General features: G+C 38.0%; 1 protein-coding gene across 2 annotated transcripts in view; it reads right to left on the bottom strand.

Moving 5' to 3' along the window:
- Positions 1 to 406: 406 nt before the first annotated feature.
- Positions 407 to 27,921, bottom strand: part of LOC132130319 (splicing factor, suppressor of white-apricot homolog) — an 88,291-nt gene continuing 60,776 nt past the window's right edge. For both annotated transcript variants that reach the window (XM_059542003.1, XM_059542004.1), the window contains exons 14-18: positions 23,382 to 23,686; positions 19,056 to 19,202; positions 10,125 to 10,283; positions 9,330 to 9,402; positions 407 to 1,072 (exon numbers count right to left, since the gene is read on the bottom strand). In XM_059542003.1, coding sequence (XP_059397986.1) covers positions 1,007 to 1,072; positions 9,330 to 9,402; positions 10,125 to 10,283; positions 19,056 to 19,202; positions 23,382 to 23,686 — 750 coding nt within the window. In that variant the 3' untranslated portion in view covers positions 407 to 1,006. The remainder of the gene's footprint in view (positions 1,073 to 9,329; positions 9,403 to 10,124; positions 10,284 to 19,055; positions 19,203 to 23,381; positions 23,687 to 27,921) is intronic.

Genomic DNA, 27,921 nt, shown 5'->3' on the forward strand with positions numbered 1-27,921 from the left:
CATGGGAAAGCGTTAAGTTTCCCATGTCAAGAGTTTGTAGTGAGTATAAATATGGGTTTGGATGTGACTAACCTGTTCCAGGGATCTCAAACCAGTCCATTTTGCTCTCTTGCAGGACCAAATGAGAGTCCGTGCATTGCTTCTGCGGGCTGAATGGCCACAAGATTAAAGGCTAACTTAAAATGGACCATGATTCCCACTGTTCGCTCACACTCAAACCCTCTCGTGAACCTCACTCATATGGACCCTTCAGCAGAACATGGGGCTTTATCATGTAGAGTGCATGCTGGGATGCACTGACATTCGAAAGGCCAGAGCACGCAGGTGCAGGAAATGAAAAACAGACAGAGCAAGAGGCGAAGATGACAAGATTTCACTTGCGGAAAGTAAGGCAACCACACTCATGTTCCATAATTCAAACTTTATTGATGGTTTTCCAAAGTAGCTCCAAAATTAGGCCTGTACAAACTTAGAAATCAAAAACTGAAGGCCACATATTCAAAAAAAAAACCCAAAAAAAAAAAACCCGAGAATGCAGACCATTTCATGTCAAAAGGAGCTCAGAGACAGAGGAAAAAAGGAGACAGGAGAGAACTAACCAGCATTATCCTTCACAGAAGGATATAACATGTCCTTCTGGTAGACAACATTACAAAAGGAAAGAACATTTTCAGTTGCATCCAAGGAATTACACCTTTAATACTTTCTTCTTATTGGTCTACAGCTAAAACACACAGCAGGACTGAGGCTCCACCATCTGCTGTTGGTTTCGTTCTTTCTACACCTGCACCTTCGAAATAAAGCAGATCTCCATGCCTAATGCTAATCTGGAGGCAAAATACAAACATTTAACGGCAGATCCAAACAGGCACTCATAAAGGGATAAAAGGGCCCAGCATTGTGCAGCTTGTCAGGTGAACAGCGGTCCAGTAGTTAGCCAGAAGCCTGTTGCTGCCTTGCGAGATGTAGCTGGAGACTGATCCTGTCTGGATGTGGTGGAACTCTCTCAGGAGGCATTTGGCTGAAGGCCTTTGGAGGCAGCAAGCATTGCTCGCACTTTCGCCATGAGGTCCTACAAATGAGAAGAAATGTAGAAAAAGTTATATACTACAGTTTTCGTAAGGGAGCAGAGCTGGAGGAGATTGTGAGAGACTAATCATAGTATAAACACAACAGGAAAACCAAAACCATACGCTTGCAGACAACTTTAACCATTTGAAATTCAGATTGGCTTCTGGCCTTGTATGTATGAGAATCCAACGTGCTAAATATGCATAAGGATGTCTAGTGGCATCCTATAGAAGAGAAGGCCATCGGCAAATAGCTGGATTCCTGCTCTTCAAATGCCTCCCCTCATTCTATGTGGCTCAGGTTACCTTACCCAAGGCCAGTTGCATGCTAAGAGCCCATGGGGAGAATGTGTCACCAGAGAACTCACAGCTTGGCACTTGAATAAATATTTGCTTAATGAATATACACTTAATTGGTCACACTGATTTCATAGAAATGGAATTTGCATAAAGGACCCAAAAAAAAAAAAATCTTAATGAAATAGGGTGTTAGGTAGAAGTTAAGCTCTATAATATTGATTATATAAAAAAAAATCCAATAATATATAATATTACTTTAAAATACTAATAAAATGTGCCAATGTACATGTCAGTTAAGCTACAGTTAAGATACATTTCGGCCTGTTCCCTTATTATGTTGCCTTTCTTTGCCACCAGCATATACTATGGAAGTAAAATAATGACTTATGTCTTTGAAACAAAAAAGGATGCTGAATAGCACTAACTGAAAAATAATGCATTGCATTAACAGTACTTGCATTTTAATGCCTTGAATTTCCAGGGCTTGCATTGTTAGGTCCTGAAATTTTATATAGTTGTTCATTTAAGCTGTGAATATTTCAATTCAAAATATTTCACACACTTTTTCATAATTAAAAAATCAATAATTCATATTCACGTTCCAGAATTCACTTCCAAAATATTAAATCGGTTAAAAAATACGATGTATAATATTCGACAGGCAAATTTCGGTCCATTTTATTTCACTTTCCAAATTCGCTTCCACAAATTCAGTGGTTATAATTCGGCAGATAATTCGCCCTTTCACATCCGGGAGCTGCAGGAATAGCAGTAGAGCACAGAGGCATGATCACCATCTGCTGTCAGTCGCTCACCAGCAGGTGGTGCAAGCGGCTGTTAAATAAGGCCAAAGCAACAGGTGGATTAAGTAATACAGTTACAAAAACTGATCTGCAGAAATTAAGCAAGCGCTAAGTAGAAGTTTTGATTATCGGGGCATGTGGAAAAGCTGATTGTGCGTATGTTTATTTCATAATCTTTGCTGTTACCAAGTAAGCAGCATTCAAAGGAGATTATAATGGTGTTTTACCCAACGCTGAAGTACAGAACTAACATTACATCTAAGGAGGACATATATTGCTTTCGGTTGTTTAGTTTCCATAACTTTGTGTCATGGCTTGTGCGTCGCTGTGCTGTAATACTGGGGATCCCCTCACGTCACACTCCAGGATTCCCCAATGACGAGTAACGCTTCTCAATCAATTAATACTGTGATATAAGACCTCAGATCTCAGAATACACTTTATTGATGATTATGCAAACTATATACAGGCAAGCAAATGGGGTCAAAAAAAATCCAATGCGCTGCATTTTCTTTATAATTGATTTCCATTACCACTGATCTATAAAGTCGACACTCCCACAAAGTTATCAATACCATGATTAGTTTTAACAATATGCAACCAATTTATATTAACATAAAAAAATGAGTTAAAAACAATCTAGGTATATTAATTCTTAAAATTTAAACTAAAGAAATTATTGACGTGCTACCGCACCCAAGGGACCGTCTGACAATTCCACAGACTGGGTTAAAAGGTCAAATGTGTTTTAATTACAATTTTAAATAACACACTGTCAAATTCTTAATCTTGTATTTCTCATAGTGATTTTCTACAGATGAGATTTTGCCAATACCTCCCTTCATATATTTACAGTATACAATTATTTACATATTTAAGATCCCTGGAAAGGGTTTTCATGTTCCAACAGTTTTAGTACACTGCTAGATACAAGACTGACTTACTGACATTCCGGCAGCCATATCACCCTGGAGCCCAAGACCGGTTTCCCACTGAAGCTAAGCAGGGCTGAGCCTGGTCAGTACCTGGATGGGAGACCTCCTGAGAAAACTAGATTGCTGCTGGAAGAGGTGCTAGTGAGGCCAGTAGGGGGTGCTCACCCTGTGGTCTGTGTGGGTCCTAGCGCCCCAGTGTAGTGATGGGGACACTATACTGTCAACAAGCACAGTCCTTCGAATGTCCAATATCTCCCTTACATTACGTACAGTACAAACATTTCTTAAAAAAAAAAAACAAAAAAAAAAAAAACAAATTTACCCAAAAGGAATTTTTCATGTTTCTCAGGTTGTACTAGTATGTTGTTAGTTACGTAGTTCATGTAAATTGCTAATATCTGCCTTAGTGTATGTGCCATTCACAATTATTTAAAACAAAACAAAATCTGTAAGACCTTGGTTTTCGTTTTACAAAAAAAAAAAAAGTTAAATTTGGTGAAACTTTGTGGTTTGTGAGGCTCATCTGCTTAAATATACAGTAATATATTGTATTAATTAGATGCCGAATTTAATAATAATATCGAGGCAATAAAAGACGTTAATGTTTGTAACTGTCTGTATATAGTTTGCATCATCAGTAAGATGTGAGTTTTGTCTTTTAATCGCTGTCACTGTTAGTGCGCTGAGCCACGTAATGTGTTTTCTTTTCTTTAACAGATTTCTGAGGAAAACCGCGTGAAACCTTGTGCGTTCGTTCATATTTTACATCTGCTTAACTGTCTATATAGTTTGCATAATCATCAATAAAATATATTCTGAGATCTGAGGTCTTATTTCACAGTATTAATGATTGAGAAGCGTTACTCGTCATTGGGGAATCCTTGAGTGTGACGTGAAGGGATCACAGCGACGCACAAGCCATGACACAAAGTTACGGAAACTAAACAACCGAAAGCAATATATGTCTTCCTTAGATGTAATGTTAGTTCTGTAATTCAGCGTTGGGTAAAACACCATTATAATCTCTGAATGCTGCTTACTTGGTAACAGCAAAGATTTTGAAATCAACATACGCACAATCAGCTTTTCCACATGCCCCGATAATCAAAACTTCTACTTAGCGCTTGCTTAATTTCTGCAGATCAGTTTTTGTAACTGTATTACTTAATCCACCTGTTGCTTTGGCCTTATTTAACAGCCGCTTGCACCACCTGCTGGTGAGCGACTGACAGCAGATGGTGATCATGCCTCTGTGCTCTACTGCTATTCCTGCAGCTCCCGGATGTGAAAGGGCGAATTATCTGCCGAATTTTAACCACTGAATTTGTGGAAGCGAATTTGGAAAGTGAAATAAAATGGACCGAAATTTGCCTGTCGAACATTATACATCGTATTTTTTAACCGATTTAATATTTTGGAAGTGAATTCTGGAACGTGAATATGAATTATTGATTTTTTAATTATGAAAAAGTGTGTGAAATATTTTTAATTGAATTATTCACAGCTTAAACGAAAAACTATATTAAATTTCAGGACCTAAAGATGCAAGCACTGGAAATACAAGGCATTAAAATGCAAGTACTGTTAATGCAATGCATTATTATTTCAGATAGTGCTATTCAGCATGCTTTTTTGTTTCAAAGACATAAGTCATTATTTTACTTCCATAATATACTCAGTTCAAGGTTCTTTACTGCTTTCAAATTTGAAAGCAGCTCAACTTGGCATTACATATCAAATCAGTAAAATAATCTTTCGAAACAGGTGGCTGAATTGCACGGTTGTCATAGGAGCTAGGAGCAAGGTTTGCTCATTGACGTTTGCAGAATTCAAGTCACAGCTGCTTTCCACCCCCTCGTCCAGTCGAAGGAAATTTATTAACCCTGAATTTCCAATAAAACCCCTGCAGAATGAATCACTAAACAAACAAGTGGTCAAGAAAAGCACAAACACCACAGGCAAGGACCAGTGTGCCTCTAGAGAGAAGGGTCTGCTGGTGTACTTCATAAGGTGAAATCATCATGAAAGTCATTCTAGGGAAGTGAAACCACAAAATTACATGGATGGCATTAAATAGTGTACAGAGACTGTGACTAAAACAGACTAAATCAGGGTCTGGGTTGAGGAATCTTGCACATCACCTCCCACCAGGTTTGTGTGCCATCCAGAATAAACCTAATAATGGATGGATGGATAAAATTCCTATTCTTGTCAATTCACTTTCAAATTCCACATCAACTTTCTGTATTGTGTGACTAATTCAATTAAAATTCCCACACGTATAACACTCGAACACATGTACACTGCTAAAAGACGAAGAACCAATGAGAATGTCTCTCTGATCATAGTGTGTTGATCTAGTACATTAGAGTGGCAGCCCTAAGCTGGGATAAAGGGCTCTCTATGCTTCCAGCTGACCTGAGCAGATTACTGTAATGAAAGGAGGATATCTTCAGTGTGCTTAGAGTTCATTATGAGACCACAGCTGGCTGAAGTCTGAGGACATCTGAAAATGTGGCCACCTAACTCTACTCTTGTTCGATTGAACCCTAAGTGTTGCATTCTGACATCAAATGACCAAACAAGAGCTAGTCGTAATTGGGACTGAGGACTGCTTTTTGTAGTTGGCTGCTTTCCCTGTAGCTACTTGGATCCAGACCTTTGTACCCACATTTTCAGAGTTCACAGGATCACCCCACTTTCAGTTCGAGGAGGTTGCACTTCAATCATAGGCCCATGCCATTTAAAAGCAATTTTGAAATCTCACATCCAATATCACTGTGAACTCACCCCACGTTAAAAAAATAAATAAAATAAAATACATTCTGACACTGTCATTTAGTCATCTTCTTCATGGCCCTTTACTGCTGTCTGTTTTAGGCCAGCTTCAGAATGGTGTCCCAGGTGTGGTTTAGGGTCTTCCATTCAGCTTCCACTGTTCAGTGACAGGTGTTTTTTGGTCTTTCTCCCTTTCATTTTCCCTCTGGTGTCCAAAAAATATGGAGCCAGATTAGCCTCACAATTTACAGCACAAAAGCACAGCACAATTTACAAAACAATTCATAAAGACACCCGTTAAAAGCATAAATATTCCCATTTACATTTAAAATCACATTTATGAATGATGTTACATCGTCAAACCTGCATTTGCAAATAGTCATGCATGCGTCGACTGCTTTGAATTTATGTGCAGTATTTTTGAGACCTTCCTGACAGGTTAAGATACATACATATATATATATATATATATATATATATATTTTTTTTTTAGAGGATCTTCCATTCAGCCAATCGCTGTGAACTTTTAATCCACCAATCAAAATGCTCCTTACTAAACCAACTCAAGAAGCTCAACGCTGCACTTGAACTGTGAATTGTTCCGTGATCGGGTTGATGTAAAGACATTTTAATGGGTACCATCAGATAAAAAAAATTACTTTACAGATTCATTGAATCCGGTTTTCATCCTCTATGCTAAATCATTTACTGTGCAAATGCACAGTACAAGCGCAGCGTTTAGCTTCTTGATTCTTTAAAGTAAGGAGCGCTCTGATTGGTGGAGCAAAAGCTTACCTGACTGAATGTAACGTCCTCCCAAATAATATGTGTTTAATAATCTTAACCTGTCAGGAAGGTCTCAAAAATACCGCACACAAATGAAGCAGTCCACACGTGTGACGATTTGCAAATTTAGACTCAACGATCCATAAATACATGTAACATCATTTATAAATTCAAGATTTCATGTATACCATATGTGTGTAAACATTTTACATTTATTTAGTTAAGATGCATTTAATTGAGCATTTGGGGAAATATTTATGCTTTTATCTGTGTATTTATGAATTGTGTTTTGAATTTCCTAATCGTAATTAAATGTATTATTTTGAGGCTGATCTGGCTCCATACACAAGGCCAATCCAAGTGATGTCTTCTCGTCTACAATCACCTGATGGTGTTCATACTTTCTTGCTAGCACTGCATGAGTAGTTGTTGGTTAGAGATGGTTTTGGGCTAGGAGATTTCCAGGATTCTTCAAAGTTTCCTTGTGTGGAAAGCTCACAAGTTGGTAAGATTGCGCTTTAATTCATATGCACCCTGCACTTTTTGCATGATGCATTTAATAAAGTAAGACTTTTTCAGCTTGTACTGGATTCAGTGTAAGGTTGCTCCAACATTCAGAGCTCTAAGGTTAGGTAGGAAAGACGCATCTCCGATATGGTCTCATTTTAGTGTTGTTACTATAACGTGAGGACCTCCACATGTTGATCACATCAGTTAGTACAAGAGATTTCTTTTCACCCAAAGTCACAGTAGGGGGTACTCGAGAATGCTATGCTTTTCAGCTTCTTATCTTGCACACAACAGTAATGCTCTCATAACTTGCCAGGGTGTATTTTGCATCCCATAAACCCCTCCTAATCAAACCATCAGTCACCTACCACACTTTACACAAAGCCCAAGCTAAACAGTGGCAAATAAGAAGGGAACACCAACATTTTAAATATGGGGAGGACAGCACAGTGCACTAGAAAAGAAAAAGAGACTATTGGGTTCCTTAGGGAGAATCATAAACCAGCCTCCCTTGTTTGTCTGACAGGAAGATAGAAGGTTCGTAAAATCCCAGGGGAGTAGTGTTAAGATCGAGAACACGCTTCCCCAGCCTTTAATGTTACATTCCCCAGCCTTTATTATTTGCCAGTTGTAATAAACCCTGTCAGTCTCTACCGGAGCGCCTCATGAGAGCACTTCTTCCTCTATCAATAGTCGGGATGTGCATGTCTGCGCTGGAACACTCTCCTCTGGAAGATCCAATATAGTTGCAAGATGTAGAGCTATGGGCAAAGGATCAAACTGAGCCAAGCTGAAACCTGCTTCTCTACCGGCAGGATCTACGGGTGGTCCGTGTATCCCAGAGCTTTCGTTGCCTGGGCTAAAGGGGGTAACTTGGGACGAAGGAACTTCCTCACGCAACTGCAATGCAAGCATGCACAGGCCTGCAGAAGTTCCTGCCGGTAGTTATTTGTCAAGGTGAACCGTGCTTCTATTGATTCAAGCAGCAGTTGCTGGTTTTAATAAGAGCCAACACGTTTTTGCTAGATGTTGCCCCCTGGAAGTCCTGCCCCAGTTCTGAGGTGTCAGAATTGCTTTCATGCACCTGGAGAAAAGGGAAGTGAATAAGGTTTCCAAAAGATCTGAAATTATGTCAAGACTGTAGACCTTTTTAGTACAGAGGGGGCGAATAAAAAGGCTGTTATCCTGCTGACTTCTCTTTTTGTTGAAGACCAGATGGCTGCAAGTGAAACACAGAATGGTGTACACTGTTTATTTTCTTACATTATGCATTACTCACATCCTCTTCCCTCTGACACAACTGCATTTTTTTTTAAAATAAACATAGTAACTACCTTTCGTCTGCTGTAACAATAAGCAAATGGAAGGAAAGCAAGCGCACTCTGCATTTCATCTTCGCTGCACAAGGCCAGAGATTATAACAGAGCTGCAGGGACTGACAGCTGCATTGAATCAGCATCTCTTTCTTTCCGTTTAAAGTGAAAGTGAAGTGAAGTGAAAGTGACATTCAGCCAAGTTATCCATAAACATACATTACCCATAAACATACACACACCTACATACCCACCCCCGGCGACAGGGTCATGCAACCAAATCACTATATTTCTTAATTTCAGCACGTAAGGCTCGGCTAACACAAACCACTGAGACAGTCTGATTCTAAATTACATATATTAAAGCCTTATTAAGCATCTAAGGGTCTCATCAATTCTGCTACACAATTTTGGTCTGTTTTTCCCTTAGCCACTGAATTGAGACAGGAGAGGTAGGGAAAGTTTCGTGTTTTTTAGCTTCTTACAGTTTTTGCAAGGCAGCACTGTATTGATATTTCGGATGCATTCTGTTTAGAGGTTTATAGTGAAACTGCTTAATGTACAAAACACAATCAAATCTACAGTTGAAGACATCAGTCCAAGGGAGCATTTGCATGGAACATTGCATTAAAACGCCAAAGAATGGAAAAGAACACAGGGTGTCAAGATACTTTCTAGAGACATTTCTCTGCAAATATATATGTATATAATTGTGATTAAATGTAATTAAACGGCACAATGAAAATAATTAATTTACACATTTTAATCTAGTCAAAGTCCGAGTTTACACAAAAACTTTGTTGCTATATGGAAGTTAATTTCTTAATGGCATACCTGAGTGATTTTGCTTTGCACTGAAGAGACAATAGTGGAGGAAACTTGCTTGTCTTTCTCCTGAGAGCCATCCCTGTTTAATAAACGAAAGGAAAGAGAAAGTGAGACAGTGACAGAGAGACAGAGGCCTGCCAATTGGCATGGCTTGTGAAAAAACACCTTAATTCAGTATTCATGACGATTGGTGAGTGCGTAATCACCGCAGACATCTCATGCTAAAACTGAGCGACCAGAAGAAGGTCATTAAATATTAACCCAATGCCGGAAGAGACACAACAACTGCACAAATAAAAACAAAGTCTAGAGAGAGGCACACGATGGGAGGTAAAGAACAGTAACAAAAACATCTGAAGGCTGAGGGAGTTTAGAGCAACTTTGATGGAACTTGAAAAAGTTGTTTAAAAAAAGTTAGTCCCCCTTTGCAGTGTTGTGTTTTAGCAGGTTTTTAAATTAAAACCTCTATAAACTTTTTTTCTAAAATTTCTTGTACAGTTCATTCATATTATGCTGTCAAACCATTTTATCAAAATGTCATCATTGCTGAAGTTGTCAAATCATACCAAAAACCATTATAACTTCCAAATTAAAAAGCTACAGCGCAGACTGTCTTTGTGTCTCACAGGCAGTGCTCTTGGCAGAGCTTAAATTAATATTGCAACAAAGAAGGGAAAACTATGCTTGAAATCTATGATTCTGACTGAAGCAGACTGAACTTCAGACAGAGGGTGGGTGGCTCTCACGAGGTTCATGCTCACTGATCATTCAGTAATGGGACCAGAGCGAGATGCCCTTTACCTGGACCTCCCCAAGCTGGAGGCGGGGCTTGTGGCAGGGGAGGGGCTTGCAGAAACTCTGGCCATCGCTATGCCTCTTTCAGGGGATGCTGAGGGCGAACAGGAGGAACCCTTTAACTGGTGCGATGACTTTGAACCCTTCTTCTTTTCATGAGGTGATCTGAAAAAATACAAAAAAAAAAAAAGTTAATCAAATAGATAATAATCACTCTGTTGCATTATGTTTGGGTACAATAAACAATGCCATTCATTTTTATTTAAATCAAATCTGGTGTTATGCATCAGACAAACAAGATTTTAGAGGGGAACATTTTAGGTTATTAACAGCACGTTTATTTTTATTTTGTTAATTAATTTATTATTTTCTTCAATTACCTTATGCATTTATTAATTATTTATTTGAACCATTTTATGTTTACGATTTAAAAAATAAAATAAAATAATGTGCAGTACTTTGAATTACCACTGTGGATAAAATGTACTATATAAATACAATTTCCTTGACTTGTATCTCACACTAAGTTATTGCATAGATTTGGATTGCACACATATTGGGAGTATTGCACTTTTCTGATGCTTTTTTTATTTTATTTTGGATTTTTGGTCACTACATGTTTTAAGGTCACTACATGGTTTAAAGTCACTATGCTTTTGTTGCATTGGAAAAGTTCATTGACATTAACAAAATTCTTCCTTCTTTGCTCCATATGAGATGGAAAGTCATAAGGTTAGAACAGCAATATATAAATAATGCAAAATGTCACTTTTCATGAGCTATCATAGGAGTTGGAAAAGCCTGCATTCTTGCGGCTCTGTGGACAAAGCAGTGGAGTGAGAGTTACTGTTTGACAGGAGGTAATACTGTGAACACGTCCCTTCAGCAAGACCCCCGATCCAGCACTGCATCAGCGAGGGGACTGGAATAGACCATTCGCACATATATAAAAGTCTCAGCGCGTGCTCTATCTCCAGAGAAAAAGCACACACAGTCCATATCAAGGGGCCTTTATCTCCCAGACGGCCCTTTATGAATATTTTATTTGAATACCTTAGGCATGTCCTCTAGTTGGAAAAATAAATTTTTAAAGGAGCACCCAACTTCAGTTAATGGGCATAGTGACCTCTAATTACCTGTGGCACTGTAGCAAAATGACAAGACATGTTTGTAGAGTGGATCAAAGCAGTCCTAGGAGGTGAGGTTAAAAATGTGCTGCTGCAGATATGTCAAGAATTCCACTTGAGGCATAAACTATTGTGACTAATTGAATCAGTACAGTTGTGGCCAAAAGTTTTGGGAGTGACAAATTTTGTGTTTTGCAAACCTTGCTGCTTAAGCTGTTGTGTTCGTTTAAATTGTTTCTAGATTATGGTGTAGAGTGATCAGATGCATTTGAAATAATTGCTAAAATCTTCACTGGTCAAAAAAAGTTTGTTTTTTCAGAAAAGTTTTTTGATCGTGACACAAAATGACCAGCTAACTTTAACTGACTATAATCATATCAGGAGCACATGTGAAAGTGTGAATGAGTACTAGTCAGTCATTGTGTTCTTGTAAGCAATGGTTACCTCCTAAAAACGTGCAGCCATCATCGCTTTGCATCAAAATGGCCCCACATGCAAGAATCGCTACAAAGAATATTGCACCTGAAAGAAACATTTACAGGATCATCAAGAACTTCAAAGAGAGGTTCAATTGCAGTGAATAAGTTTGCAGGACGTGTCCAGCAGTGTCCAGCAAGCACCAGGACCGTCTTCTCCTGAGGACTACGCGAAGGAATCATGTCTCCAGCAGTGCAGAGCTTGCTCAGGAATGGCAGCAGGTTGGTGTGAGAGCATCTGCACGCACAGTGAGGCCAAGACTCTGCAAAGAAGCCACTTGTCTCCAAGAAAAACATTAAGGACAGACTGAAATTCTGCAAGAAGTACAAGGATTAGACAGCAGAAGACTGGTGCAAAGTTTTTTTTTTCTGATGAAGCTCCCTTCCGACTGTTTGGAACATCTGGAAAATCGATTGTTTGGTAGAAAAGGTGAAGAATACCATGAGTCCTGTGTTGTGCCAACAGTGAAGCATCCCGAGACCATCCATGTGTGGGGTTGCTTTTCAACCAAGGGAGTGGACTCTTTCATAATTCTACTCAAAAATACAGCCATTAATAAAGAATGGTATAAAAACTTCCTGTAAGGGCGATTTCTTCCAAAGATCCATGAGCAATTTGGTGATGATCTCTGCATGATGGAGCACCATGTCACAAAGCAAGAGTGATAAAGAAGTGGCTCGGAGATCATTACATTGAATTTTGGATCTGTGGCCAGAAAACTATCCCGGATCTCAGTCCCATAGAGAACCTGTGGTCAGTCCTCAAAAGGCGAGTTGACAAGCATAAGCCTACAAATTGTGATCAACTCAGAGAACTAATAAGGCATGAATGGATCGCCATCAGTCAGGATTTGGCCCAGAAGCTAATATCCAATAGGCCAGAGTGAATTGCAGAGGTTATGAAGAACGAGGGACAACACTGTAAATATTGACTCATTTTTTGCCAATTAAATCCTTTAAAACTTAGGATATACTTACCATTACTTTGTAGTTTACCATAGAAACATGTGGAAAAATTATCTACAAACACTGAAGCAGCAAACTTGGTAAAACACTAAATGTATGTCACTCCCAAAACCTTTGGCCACAACAGTACAGGAAAAATCAAGCTAAGTTAATGGAAAAAAGATAAACACATAAAAAGCCTCTCACCTACCCTATCTGATTGGCATGATTAAGATTATCTTATAGCTTATTGAACAGGACAGCAGTATTGAGTTAAACAGTGACTTCCGAATGTATTTTCCTCCATTAATTTTCTCAAAAGAGTTAAAAAATAAATTTAATAAAAGTTCTAAGCAATGAACAAAGCCAATCAGCTCTGAGATTAATCAAAACAGCAGAAACTTTGATTTTAAGCCAAAAATAAAAATCATAAAAAAGGCAAGGTTTAAAGCAGGGTTATTCAAATCTATTACTTTACTAATAATTATAAATGACAAATTTGATAAAAATGATAAATTTTATATACAGAAAAGCTGTGTCTGCTTGCGTGTATATATATATATATATATATATATATATATATATATATATATATATATATATATATATATATATATATATATATATATATATATATATATATATATATATATATATATATATATATATATATATGATTAAGAGTTTAAAAATGTAACAATTACAAATACTAAATCATTTTAAAGTATGATTTTCAAATGAATATACAAATACAAAGGATTACATCACAATTTTCTGAATAATGAATCTCTCTTCAGAATAATAGTGTAGTTATTTACAAAGAAGTATGCTATACAAATATTTATTTTTTAAAATATAAAGCAGTGACTCACTGTGACTTACAGAATGGTTTTTACAGAAGCATACCATCACTTAACCTCAGAGCTCATGGCTTTTCGGTATTGAAAGATTTACATATTTTGTTAAAACATATTTTCCTATGGAGAGAACAAATATTTTACTTCCGTAACAGATGCTAATATATATATATATATATACTTTTGCTATATTTCCAAGACAACAGCTGCTGCCTGGTCCAAGACAGGCACTCAATCTTCCTCTGTTCACATATAAGCGAGGTTCTGCATCTGAGACGCTTCTATCATCACTCTGACAAACCAAACCACACTAAAACCCTGTAAGTGATCTAACCATCTATCTCTCGCTCTCAATTTTTTCCTCGGTTCAAACCAGAAAGAGTCGAGGGTGTAAAGAAAGATACCAAACTTTTTTTTTCATTTGTAGGAGATGTGTAAAAAGCTTGCTTTTGCTTTCTGCAACCTCCTCTGCAGCAGAATATGGAGACGCATCTCAGCTAAGCTTTAAAGAGTACTGGAGAGAATGGGCCGCTCAGATAAAAACTAATGACATAAAAGGTGGGTGAGATCTGAGAAGTCACAATGACCACCTCTTTCTGTGGTACTTTAGCACCTTATAGGTGTTGGTAAGAAAATAATGGGAAGGTAGAGGAAATGAGAGAGAGTGAAGGGTGATGATAGCTGTGTCATGGATTGGAGTCTTACATGACTTCAATAGAAGGATTACAGTGAAGGAAAAAAATCATGCTTGGTACAGACTCTGGGGAAACACCAGGTAAACACTTTTTACCCACTGTGAACAGCAGCATGCATGCTGACAATCAGCTCCTTGTGATGATATACAGCCAGAGGGTTTAAAATGAGGCCATATCACAGCTGCTGTTAATACAAATACATGTTCATCCAGCTGTCGTTATATATATATATATATATATATATATATATATATATATATTAGGGGTGTAACGGTATGTGTATTCGTACTGGACCGTTTTGGTACAGGGCTTTCGGTACGGTGCATGTGTGTACCGAATGACCGAATGCAATATTTTGTGTGCGGAACATAGGTACATTTTCATGTTTCCAAACGAACATATTAAGTGGTGGAAGTCTCCGCGTTCAGCGCAAATCCTGCCCTGCAGCTGATTCTAAGGCCGGTGACACACTGGCTGCGTGACGGCTGCTTCGAGTTTTCTGTGTCTTTACACACCAGAATCAAGCCTGACGCGGCGCTGGCGTGCTGCTGCTACTGTAGGTGACATAGAGGGAGGCCTCCGAGGCGCCGACAGACCAGGGTCTTGTCATCACGACAACAGTGTCTATACTTCATGTTGAGCATAAATATAAAGCCTACTGATAAAGGACACCGTCAACAGTATTGACGGCAAAATTTGACTATGTTTGACAGGTGCAATATGCCAGTGTGTCACCCGCAAAGGTTTTCAAAAGGCATCACGTGGGTGTGAACATCACTACAACTAGGAAAAAAACGATTGTAATTCAAACGCAGCTCCCGTAGGCATTTAAACAGACCTTTGCTCTTAATTCCGATCAATCCAACGCAATAACGAAATCTGAGCAGGTCTAAAAACTGAAACTGTTGATGCTGCACTTTACACTTTGGAAAAGTTTTATATATTTTTTAAATATGAGCAGGCCTACAAGCTGGGATTGGTAATGCTGCACTGTAATCATAGTTATTTATATTTTTCCATTATATTTTATTATATGATATTGGTTTGAGACAGAGTATTTTATTTAGTGGAGAACTTTGCAGCAGTATTTTATTTCTTATTCTTTTTTTATTTTATATATATTTTATTAAAAAGTATTTTATAAAAGTGTAAACCAATTGTAAAAAAAAAGTTTATTCATCAATTAATCGAGTAATCGGATAAATGTGTTTTTGCTTAATTAAAGTGCAATATTAATTATGCAAGAGAAAATAGGACTCCTGGGTCTCTTGAAATTAACAACTAAGTTTCCTTTTTTAGAAAAAAAAATATTTTTACTTTTTAAATGCATAGAATGCAATGCATACATCAAAAATAAAAATTTAAGTCTGTACTTGAACTGTGAACAATGACAATAAAGTTGACAGATGAATTAAGAGCATTTAAGTGTCATTCAGTTGGGATTTTAAATAAAGCATTTTCTGAGATGCACATTAAACACATAAAACATTAATTTATCTTAATTATTGAAAATTAACAACTTTTTGGTAAACAAAGGGGATTTACTATTAAATATAAAAAAATGGAAGAAATGTTGTGTGGATTAAACCTTAAAAAAATAATGTTGGATTTTTTTCTTAGTAGTAGGCTATGTACATTCTGCTGAACAACAGTCTTTAACAGGACTTTTATTTTGACAGGTTTGCATACCTTTACAGTTCTGTGTACGTGATGTGACGCTAGTTTTACTCAAATCAAATGGTCAAATGCTCATGAAGTGACCGTCAGCGCAGTTCTGGATATGTTGTTCATGTGTTCACGTCTTATTTAGTGAGACAGCAGATGCTGAAATCACCGGAGCGTCAAGCACGCTTCAGTGTGTGTTAATAAAGGAAGGAACTTCAGCGCCATTCATTAACAGAGACACGCAGAACATGCAGGATTCATATTTAAATAGACTGTTCCGGCTTAATATTAACAGATATTAGTCCATATAGTGATTTGATGTAAGTGCAATGACCTATTTGATTAATTCATTTTGAAATTCCGTGCCATTCCGCGTTAAACTGTAAATTCCGTTTTTATGATTGGATTCCGCGATTCCCTCTGCGTTTTCTGCATCGCAGAAATCATAGGGCCCTAGTTGTGGTATGCCAGCTCTATCTTGCATTGGACACACGCCACGACGTTCTCTTTACGTTTGCCCACACCCACAAATCAAAACACTACTGACTTCTTGCAGTATGCGATCTCAGCGCAGCGCTTGTCTCCTTCCGCTTTGTGGGTGATGTAAACGACGTTGTGTCACATTAAAAAAATCATTGCGAAAGAACCTGACGTGAGATTTAAAATAAATTAAAAGAGGCTTAGAGGCAGAGGAATTTGCCTCGATCATTTTTTGTAATCGAGTTACTCGAGGAATCGTTTCAGCCCTAACCTGCAGTTTAATGTTTGCATTTCTTTCCCTTACTGTACCGAAAATGAACCGAACCGTGACTTTAAAACCGAGGTACGTACCGAACCGTGATTTTTGCGTACCGTTACACCCCTAATATATATATATATATATATATATATATATATATATATATATATATATATATATATATATATATATATATATATATATATATATATATATATATATATATATATATATATGCCCTTCACTAATACCCTTGGTCAATATGAGCAAAGAAGATTCTAACCTATCATTGAAGTAAAACAACTGAAAGTGGGGGGAAAATCTCATTATGAAATAAATGTTTTTATCTAGTTCACATTGGCACCCATTATTGCAACCTAATTATTTCCAAGATGACAGCTCGGAGTTTTTTTCTTATAAATATACGATTTCTAACAGACAGTCAGGTGTTGACTTTTTTATCTGTTGGTATTTGATAGAATCCACGATGCCATGTATCTGAACAAGATGTCCAGGACCTCTAGCACAAGTCAGGAGATGAATACAAAAAGGCTTCATCAATGCCTTTAGAATCACAGTGAATTCTATTATTAAGAAGTGGAAGGTATTTGGTACAACACAGACCTCCCTGGATCAGGACGTTTCTCCAAACTAGATGAAAGAGCCAGGTGGAAACTGGTCAGAGAAGGTACTCGAGAGGCCTACAACAACTCTGAACCAGTTGCAGGAATTTATGACAAAGAGTGGTCATTGTGCGCATCTGACAATATCAAAAATTCTCCACAAATGTAGCTTGTATGGGAGGGTTGAAGAAAAAAGCCACTCCTCAAGAAAGGCCACAACTGAGCTTTGCAAAAACAAACATTGAAGATTCAGGGGCAGATGAGACGAAAATGGAATTATTTGGCCTCAACACCAAACGATGTCTAACGGAAATCCAATACAGCTCTCCATCCAAGTAACAGCATTCCTCCAGTAAAACATGGAGGTGGTAATATCCTGTTATGGGGCTGTTTCTCTGCAGCAGGGACTGGAGCACTTGTAAGAATAAAAGGAACAATGAATGGGGCAAAATACAGTGAAATTCTTGAGGAAAATCTGCTGCCCTCTGCCAGAAAGTTGTCAATGGGAAGAAGGTTTGCCTCCCAACATGACAATGACCCAAAGCACACAGCAAAACTGAGCATGCAGTGGTTGCATGGCCTGATCAGAGCCCAGACTTAAACCCGAATGAAAATCTGTGGAATTACTCGAAGACTGCGGTCCACAAATGCTCACCATCAAATTTAACTGAACTCGAGCAGTTTTGCAAAGAAGAGTGGGCAAATATCAAAAGTCTAGATGTGCAAAGTTAGTAGATATACATCCCAACAGACTAAAGGCTGTAATTAAAGCAAAATGTAGATCAACAAAACACTGACACAAGGAGGTGATCCTTTTTCCAACTCAGTGATTCCGTTTTTTATTTTTATTTCTGACATGTTGGTGTTCTATCTTTCACTTGGCTGTTATAAGCTGCACAAAGTAAATACAGCTGAATAAAACAAGAACTGTGTCCATCTTCCTTTCAGGCCGCAAAGCAACAAAATGGGGAGTGATTCTTTTCTATTCCCACTGTATATAAAAAAATATTTTGGAAAGATTTTGTATATGTACACTACTGTTCAAAAGTTTGGGACTGATACTTGTTTTTTTAAATAATGTATTTCAATCTCCTATGCTAACAAAAGCTGCTTATATTCGACCAAAAACAGTAAAAACAGGAGTACTGTTAAATATTAGTACAATATAGGGCTGCACAATTAACCAAATTTCTAATTGCAATTACAATTGTGAATGCCACAATTACGCAATCGTTCAAAGCAGCAATTGATCGTTCAAAGTCCCACTTATGTTATTCTGTGTGCTTAAGATGTGTTTTTTAATTTCTACATGTTATCTTAAGGGTTTTCCCATTATTTTAATTTTAGTATAACATTATAATAGCATTCATATTTTTACATTTTTATCATTTAAAGAAGAAACCAAACTGATGTATAGTTAACACTTGAGGCTTAATACTATAGAAAAGAAAGTTTTTCAGCTTGTTTATTTTCATATAAAAATGCAGTTGCATCAAACAATGGTATAAACATCATTCAATGTAAATTGTGATGATCGTAATTAATCATCGCAATTACAGTTTCAAGGGAATAATCGACAATTATGATTTTTGTCAATCGTGCAGACCTAGTATAATCTAATGTAACGTTTCAATTTAATGCATCTTTGCTAAAGTATTAATTTCTTACTGAATAAAAAAAAAAATTAAACTTAAAACACAGTGTATAAAATACATTTAGAAAATAAATTTTGATTACAATATTTAGCTTTTTTTTGTCACAAAGCAAGAAAAATCCACAACAAGCCCTGATAGCCTAAGTGCCACCCCACCTTGATCTGGAGCGCTTCCTGCCAAGCACTGGGTTGCTGCCAAAGCGGTAGGTGCTTGGACCATAGCTCTCCTTCTCCCTCTCATCACGCTTTCTGTCTGAAGGGCGAGCTTGTCTGTCTCTGCGGCTGGGGGAACGAGACTCAGACCTGAGAGAGGAGAGAGAAAAAGAGATTGAAAAGAAAGAAGCATGGTCAACTTAGCACTAGAAATTAAACCCACAGGAGACTTCTTGATGCTGTTAAATTAACTGTCAGCTGATGATGGTCCTTTGCTCTTTGCTCTCCATTACCTCTTCAATACTTTTTTGACCGATAGAGAAAGTTCTAAAAAAGCAGTTGAGCTCTTGAACCTTGAGGAAAGGCAATTATTGTAAACAATTTAAAATGTTACTTTATGAAATAGTTTCTATTTAATAATAAAAAAATACCTAGAAGTGTGGATTACATTAATACCAGGAAAAAAAAATTATATTAGTTAATGCTTTGCGCTTTTATTGTTAAATTGATGATAATTAAACACGCTGCAACTTTTAATAATTTTTGGTGAATAAAAACAGAACAAAGTATCATGCCAGTATCTGGCATAAATCACTGAAATAGCTGTCATGAGGAATCATATTTTTTTTGATAGTCCTAGACTTATATGCCATACTCAGCAGACATTACTGTAAACATTGCAAAGACCTTGAAGAAATGTCATGGAGCTCAAAAATTTGGGCGAATCAGTGATCACTGTTCTCCAGTGCAGGCCGTCTGGGAATGACACTAGACCTGAGTGGATCTCAAACAGCGAATCATAAATGTCAAGAGTGACAGTAGTTACAGTTGTAAATGAAGCAGCAACTGGCACATTTATAGGTTTCTCTGACAGCAAGCACTGCAGTATATGACGGTGCAAATTTGACAAATAAAATTCTGAGTAAAAAAAACCAAACCTTGTGCTGCACAACTTTATTTTTTAAAATAATTTACACTTCATTGTAATAAGAGTTATGCGTTTAATTCAATACAGGCCACGACTACATTACACTTTTAATGTTCAATAACAGTACATATGAGCCTCAGTGAAGCCTGGAAATTGCTTGTAATGTAGACGAACATATTCCAGTAACAAAATGGATGGGCTGTTATTAAGAGTTGAAATGTAATCTTACATACGTGTATATACAGACACAAAAGGATAATGTGAATTAAAATCTCTTGTATGCACACACACACACACACACACACACACACACACACACACACTTCAAACAAGTAGAGAAGTGAAAAGGTGAGGGGTCAGGAACAGGCAGAGTTAGAAAAATATATATATTTATACAGACAGGAAGAAGAAAGAAAAATAGATATTAAATCTAATCAGTAATAATCTGCTGCAGGGCTGTCAAAGTTATTATTTGATGAACAGTAAAGTATTTTTTCCCCACCATAATACATTTGCATCCATTTATTAGAATTGTGTCCAGTGTAAATTTCATTTTTTCTTTCGGTCTTTTTTCTTCTACATTGGACAGATACTCTCATTAAAAGTAAATGTGTGGCTTGGTCCCTGGTGTTGAAGAGATGTCAGGTGTCAGGAGACAGCAAATAAAAATGAGTGAGTAGGTTTAAATTCTGACACCGGCATTATTAGCGGTAACAAAAATTACAGGCACAACACTGGTCATGTTTGATGTCAATGCAGGTGCTTTATAGTCACTTCTGGCCCTAGGATTACTAATTTAATGTTCACTGTCGGACTCACAGACTGAGATATGGGCTTGTTATTAATGAAGGCTATAATAAAAACCAACAGGCTCAGGATTATGGCGAAGTTTGATTAATACAACTTACTAATGTTCCTTTATAAAGTTACCTAGTTGTTTCTTGATCACAAAATCAGCATATTAGAATGATTTCTGAAGAACCGTGTTACAGTGAAGACATTTTAAAACATACTCAATTAGAAAACAGCGGTTTTAAATTGTAATATTACTGTAATATCGTAATATTACTGATTTCACTGCAACAACCTAGAAGGAGATTCAGTATGCAAATTATTTTGGTGAGATTTGAAATGTTAAATATTTGATCAATTTAAGTCAAGTCAAAGTTAAGTCAAAAGGTTTGAATTGAGTCTGTAGATTGAGTGCTTTGGCCTGAAGTGGCTGAAAATATAATACCTATAAGCTTATAAGTACAAACAGATCTAAAATCTAAAAACTCTAAATCCTGCTTCCTAGTATTTGAAAACTTGGCATGTACTTTACCTCTATTTTCTTTAGAATACATTACAAATACTTTATTAAATTCCTCTCAAAATCAGCTCGCTAAGAACAGCAATTACTAGGGGAGAGTACAAAAGGTGAAAGCTGAACACTTTAACATGCATTTCCTCTATTGAAGTGACAATACTCAGACACACTTGACCAGGATTCGGTCCAAACATGAGCTGACTTGCTGGAAAACAAACACTGGTGGTCTAAAGGCCCTCCTCCACTCGACAGCAATCAGGAAACAAGGTCAAAACCACAGGGGCACATGTCTGGCTAGAGAAACGTACGTGTCCATGTCTACTAAGGGCATGGTTGTGGAAGGGGAAGACAGACAGGGTGTGTGAACAAAGGTGTAGTGACACTTCAGGCACTCATTAACTCAGGTCACCTGAGAACTAATGGGAAAGGGCAACACTGGAAAGGCCATGATGGGGCTGTACCCGATGAGAAATTAACTTGGAGGTGAGACATCTGGATTAGACGAAGATGGGATTGGCATCTTAATGCAGACACTGCAGTCTGCGCAGCAGTGCAAAAAGCCTATGAAATAAGCGGATGAACTGCAGTTCAATAACAGAGGAATAAGAAAACCACCAGGGATAGATGGAGAACATGGCTAAAGCCAAGGCGGTATCTACAGAGTATCAGCCAAACTAGATTAGTAGTAGTATAAGAAGAGCTTCTGCCCAAAACTCATCTCAATCTTTCTCTTGCACAGACATAAGATTATTCTACAGTTTGTCAGATTTATATATATATATATATATATATATATATATATATATATATATATATATATATATATATATATATATATATATATATATATAATTTTTTTTTTTTGTTTTTTTTTTTTAGAGGAAGCAATTTTACTCCTCCCGATATTTCACCTAGACAGACTTTTTGCCCTTGTTTGGCAAGTTTGCCAAGGAGGGAGGGAGAGAGAGAGAGAGAAGAAAGAGGGGCCTTTTACATGCTGTAAGTGATTTAAATGCTGCCACCAAAATGATTTAATCTCCAGAAATTATATTAGGGCGTGTCAGGGTGGGCATGATGAGGGGACTGTAATTACTGGAACTTCAACAGCCGATAATGACAAATAATCCTTGACTTCCAATAAATAGGATAAATTAAAAAACAAGGGTGGCGGAGGGGTGAACAAAAGTTTAGAGGTGGGGTATTGCATCTTTGCCTCAATTTCTGGGAACAAAACGTTTGACAAGCTACCCTCCCCAGATGTACAGTAGGATAAAGTAAGTTAACCTTTGGACTACTGCTATTGATTTCTGCATATACTAATCATTAAAAGTATTTCTTCAACTAAGTCACTACTACCTGATTTTCCTATCTGAGCTGCAATTACAGGAATCAATTGGTGCACACAGACCCTAAATTTAAAGAGTTCAAAGAAATTGAATTGTCCAACCCTAATATTGTTCCAAACCTGTATGATTTTAGTTTTTCTGAGGAACCTAAAATATATATATATTTTTGTCCATATAATGAAAGTCAATGCTCGGTTATCAACATTTAAAAAAAAATATTTTGTGCAGAAGAAAAATGTCAAACAGACTTGAGGGAGGAGCAAGTGAGAAATTTTTTTGGTGAACTGTCCCTTTAAATGGAATGTTTCACATGCTCTTTCCAGCCTGCACTGAATGTTTACACTGTGTGTTCAATAAAAACTACTTACTGTTTGTGTTTCATTTGTGTAAGCACGTCTGTGGCACAGTTGAAGATCAGATCACATTTTGGCCAATTTATACGGAAATTCAAAGTAAACCCCAGGGTTCACATACTTTTACCTGCAACTGTATTTCTAAGTTTAAGAAGTGAAATGTTCAAATGATTAATTCCAACTTTTGAGCCCTAAAACCACTTTTTACATTTAACTCAAAAGGCCACTTAGATTAACACATTTTTGGATGGATAAAAAGGTGGAAAAGGCAGTTTTAAAACATAATTACATTTCAGTAAATGTAGCCCTAGGTACATGCCATTAGCAATTAACAAACTCTTTATAACAGCTTAAATCCTTGGTAGTTGTAACACATTTCCAGCAAGCCATTACCTGGATCTCCTGAAGGTGCGATAGGCACTGGGCAAAGAGTGCTTGGATTTGGATTTGGATCTGGAGCGGGACCTGGACCGAGACCTCCTCTTGTGTTTCTTCTTCCTCTTGTCTCGTTCCCGATCCCGATCCCTATCCCGTTCCCTTTCAGACACACGGGAGGAAGACGAGGAAGAAGTGGTCACATGAGATGCAGGGGCATTTGCACTCCTTGTTAGTGCACTTTCAAAGGGCTGGTAGTCAAATCCTGGTATACGAGACGTGTGTTTAGGGATGCCGCTCATGGGAAGGGTGGACACCAATAGCTGTAGAGACACAACAAAGGAACAGGGATTAGACACGTGAGACCTGAAGCACAACTCAGATGGGTACATGAAAGAAAACTGCCATTTTAATGAGCAAAATCCAATCGGGATGCTTACTTCAGACAAAATTACATCACATTTGAGATGAAAGTTGGTCCCGGTGGCTTTCGAAATTTGCGCATCTGCTCCAATCAATAGAGCCGCAACTGGCTTCGAATGGTCTCAAGGACCGTATCCAATTTAGAAAGGTTTTCGCCATCAGTGTTATGTCTCCTTGTGAAAGGAAGCACTGATACGATGTATGTGGACGGCACCCCAGAGCAGTGCCTTTGTCTTTTCTATCCCTGGTCCTAATAGCTCCTCTTCACTCCTTCCACCCCAGAAATAGCGGCAATAAAAAATGCTGGTTGTTTCGCAGCAAAATATGGGTCTGGCAGAAGTATAATTGGCCATTCTCTTCTGTCGTAATCACTTCAATACGTGTCTGTCTTGTTAAATGAGATCCCCTCTGCTGTTGGATTGCCATCAGAAATGATATTTCGTCAATCAACGTTGCAGCTCACGCCTTTGAAACCACATCTGCGGGCCTCAGTTCATCACACTCAATGAAATAAAAAGTCTATTTTATCATTAGACAGAAAATGCGACAGACTCAAAAGTCAGGCTCAAAATCTAAGGGCTATAGGTCATGTAATACAGCTCTGGAGAGCTTAAACTGAACCAGGACGCAATATCATCCTAAAGTATTTTTAACCTTGTCCCAATTAATCTAGAAAGTGTTTTTTTCTCTCTATCTATCATGGGAACGTCTCTTATGTAAAAGATAGTGCTGCTCAAGGCAAGAAAGGTGCTGTAGATGGAAGATAAGCAAATGTATTCAATTTGATAACTCTCTAGCTGGAGTTACATAATTGACGCAGGGTTGAGTTTGATTTTTCAGGGGCTTTGGGTTAACATTTGGCTAGATAAACCCCAAAGGAGAGTGTGGACGACTGTCCAGTCTCTCTCTTCTGTTTTCGAAAGATAGGAACAAAGTGCCCTCTAAAATATCAAGCCTGCTAGAGCCACATAATCGGGCATGTTTATAGTTTTAAATTTTCTGGAAGAGCATTGCTATGGGGTTTCTAGGGTGTTGCTTAAAGGTCCAAGTCAAACGAGGACAGCATCAAGTCTATGATGTTTTGGTTACAAGATATGGCTTGGGTGCCACCTTTAACATGAATTTACAGTTATATTATATAACATGCTTAAAATTTCTTAAAGTAATAGCACAGCATGCCACGATTTGAGCACATACTTCATAGTATAAACTGTGCATAAACCAATGTATGAGCAATAGTGATGCTTTTCCTTTTAAGTACTACTAAGTACACCCTTATGGAGAGGAGCTGAGAATGCCAGGTCAGCAAAGTTAAAGAGCTTAGTCATTTGCACATGTTAATAAGGAGAAAGTTTGCATCTAAATCCCCACAGCATAAAACCTGCTGCTGTTCCACTCTTGGAACTCTATTAAGAAGTCCAAGTGAAAGGTAGAGAGCGAGGAAAATTGAGTGTGAGTGAAAGGTGGGAGTGCTAGTAGGAGACAAACGGCAAGGTCTAACCTTTCACTTATTTCGCAAACATTTTTATTGGGTCCTTACACACACACGGCAAAGATTACAAATTGAGGATTGCATTTATCAGCTATTGATCTATAGGGGTTCTCCGATCACGATCGGCCGATCGTTAATGCGCATCTCGTCAGTAAAGCCATTTATCTAATCAGCGGTTAATTCCATCAGGTGCGTGATTTCACAGAGCAGCTGTTACTACACGGAGCCATCGTTAACTGAGAAGCTGCGCAAATCCACGTTCATTTTCAGCATTTATTTGCACATCTTCTCAGTTAACAACGGCTCTGTGTAGTAATAGCTAGGGCTGCTCCGATCACGATCGGCTGATCGTTAATGCGCATCTTGTCAGTAAAGCCGGTTCTCTAATCAGCGGTAAATTCCCTCAGGTGCGCGATTTCACATAGAGCAGCTGTTACTATGAGCTGCTCTATGTGAAATCACGCACCTGATGGAATTTACCGCTGATTAGAGAACCGGCTTTACTGACGAGATGCGCATTAACGATCGGCCGATCGTGATCGGAGAAGCCCATGTAACAGCTGCTCTATGTGAAATCTAGAGACACTGCCAGAAACGTAAGTTTTCACCACAGAAAGAGTTTGGACTGACAGTTTAGAGGAAAAAAGTCATGGTGGAGGTGCCTTAGGTGGAAGTGATTTACAGCCAGCAGCCTTTTCTTTGTATATATTCTTCACAGTATATATGCACTCCAGGTCACAAAGGGAGGGAAAGCATTAGAGGTGAGTCAGTAGATCAGTCTTCCTCAGCTTTTGACACGATCACCTCAATCTCCTCAGATTTTCCCCAAACACTGACTGCACAAGCCAGATTCAGTATGTTATGAGAGCCATTTAAATGCATGAGCAGCAGCACAACACTCTGGATAGTCAATGTCTCTCCTATAGCCAGAAAAAGCACAGACTGCCTTTTTCATTCAAATGATGACACCTGAGTCTTTGATCTTCACCACAGTTTACCTCACTCTCCTGGGATTCTGGGACACTGAGGTGCAACGACTCTGGCACAGCCTACGAGTCGAGACTCAGCACTGTGCTAATTAGCTTGGGTTTTTCTGGAATGAACCATTATTTATGATTCCCTTTAGCTTCTCTAAACGAAAGGCTATCGTTTCCCTAATTCTGAAGGAGCATCTGGAGAGCCTGGAGTTTAGGACAATCGTTCCAAAGGCACTTCAGGGAAACAGAAGTTGAATTTATTTATGATTTCTCTACACACACAATATGTCACATCTAATGGGAGTCTAAAAAGCTATTATCTTCGTAATTACAGAGGAATGGACTTCATATTAACTTGCCAAAAGAAAAAATGTGTTCCTCTAAAAAAACAAATACAACACCACACATTTGATCTCCAAATCATGGTCTGAAGCATTTTTCAAGCTCCATTAAAAGGAGCGCTGTAGTGGTTTTGGGGACCACAGGGAAGCTTTAATCTCACCCGACATTCGTATGGAACATTAGGACACTTTTCTCCCACAGGATCTCTGACTGAGTTCGAGGGGATTTTAGAGAGTCTGAAAGCTGCTCACTATATCTGTACACATGGTCGTTTACCTGCCGAATCGCCTTGGTGTCTGCTGAAAATGCAGAACTAACTAAGTGTTGTGGGGTGAAGAACGATTTGATTACTGAGAGTAAGAAGGGGAAAGTAGTAGTAACCAACTGAAAGAAAGCAGTAAAGCGAATGCATGATGCCGGATGGCAACTGAGGGATTATGGGGGGAAGAAAAATTGACGGAGGCTTGTTTAGAGTAAATTCTCTAAGACCATGCAAACAACGCAAGCTGGTCACAAATTTTCTGTCAATTATCTAAATCATCAAAATTATGTGAACCCTTTCAATTTAACTATTTCTTATCAATTTTGATCTGACCTTCAACAGTCTGTTGAAAAATTACACACAGAGACACATTTTCTTGTGTCTAATGAACATGGTGTGAAAAAACTCACACTGCAGGGAGGAAAAAGTATGTGAACACCTAGGCTAATGACTACTCATGTAATCTTGAGTTCAACTAACCTTGAGTTCAGTCAGTGAGGCGAGATTGGTGGTGTTGTTCAGCGCTACCCTAAAACTCTGGGTTTGCTAAATCACAAAAAGCATTGCCTGATGTGTACCAAACCTCAAGCAAAAGAATTCTTTGAACATCTGAGATTGAGAACTGTTGGTCTGCCGAAAACTGAAAGGGGTCTCTAAAAGCCTTGTAGGGACACTTATATAAAAGAAAAAAAAGAGCATAGCAGAGGAGGGGCCATCATGGATTTGGGCTGCTTTTATGACTCCGGGCCTGAATCCCTTGCTATCGTCAAAGGAAAAGAGAATTCCAAAGTTTTCAGGACCAGGGAGGGATTTACCTCTTATCGTAAAATAGGCAAAACATTTTTGGAAAACATGGAAATCGTTTGTAATTTTTTTTACACTATTGTTTGTTATATTTAATTGCTTTATCCATTATGGGGTTTTAGCTCATTTAATGTTGTAGGTAGCCCATAGCATAACAAAAATCCATTTCTCTTCATTGTGTTTTGGCCTCCCTGGACGAGCGAGCGTAGGAACATGCCTAGAATGCCTATGCATAAATCCGGCCCTGATCAGGACATA

This window comes from Carassius carassius, chromosome 47 (genome assembly GCF_963082965.1).
Source record: "Carassius carassius chromosome 47, fCarCar2.1, whole genome shotgun sequence".
Taxonomy (NCBI): domain Eukaryota; kingdom Metazoa; phylum Chordata; class Actinopteri; order Cypriniformes; family Cyprinidae; genus Carassius; species Carassius carassius.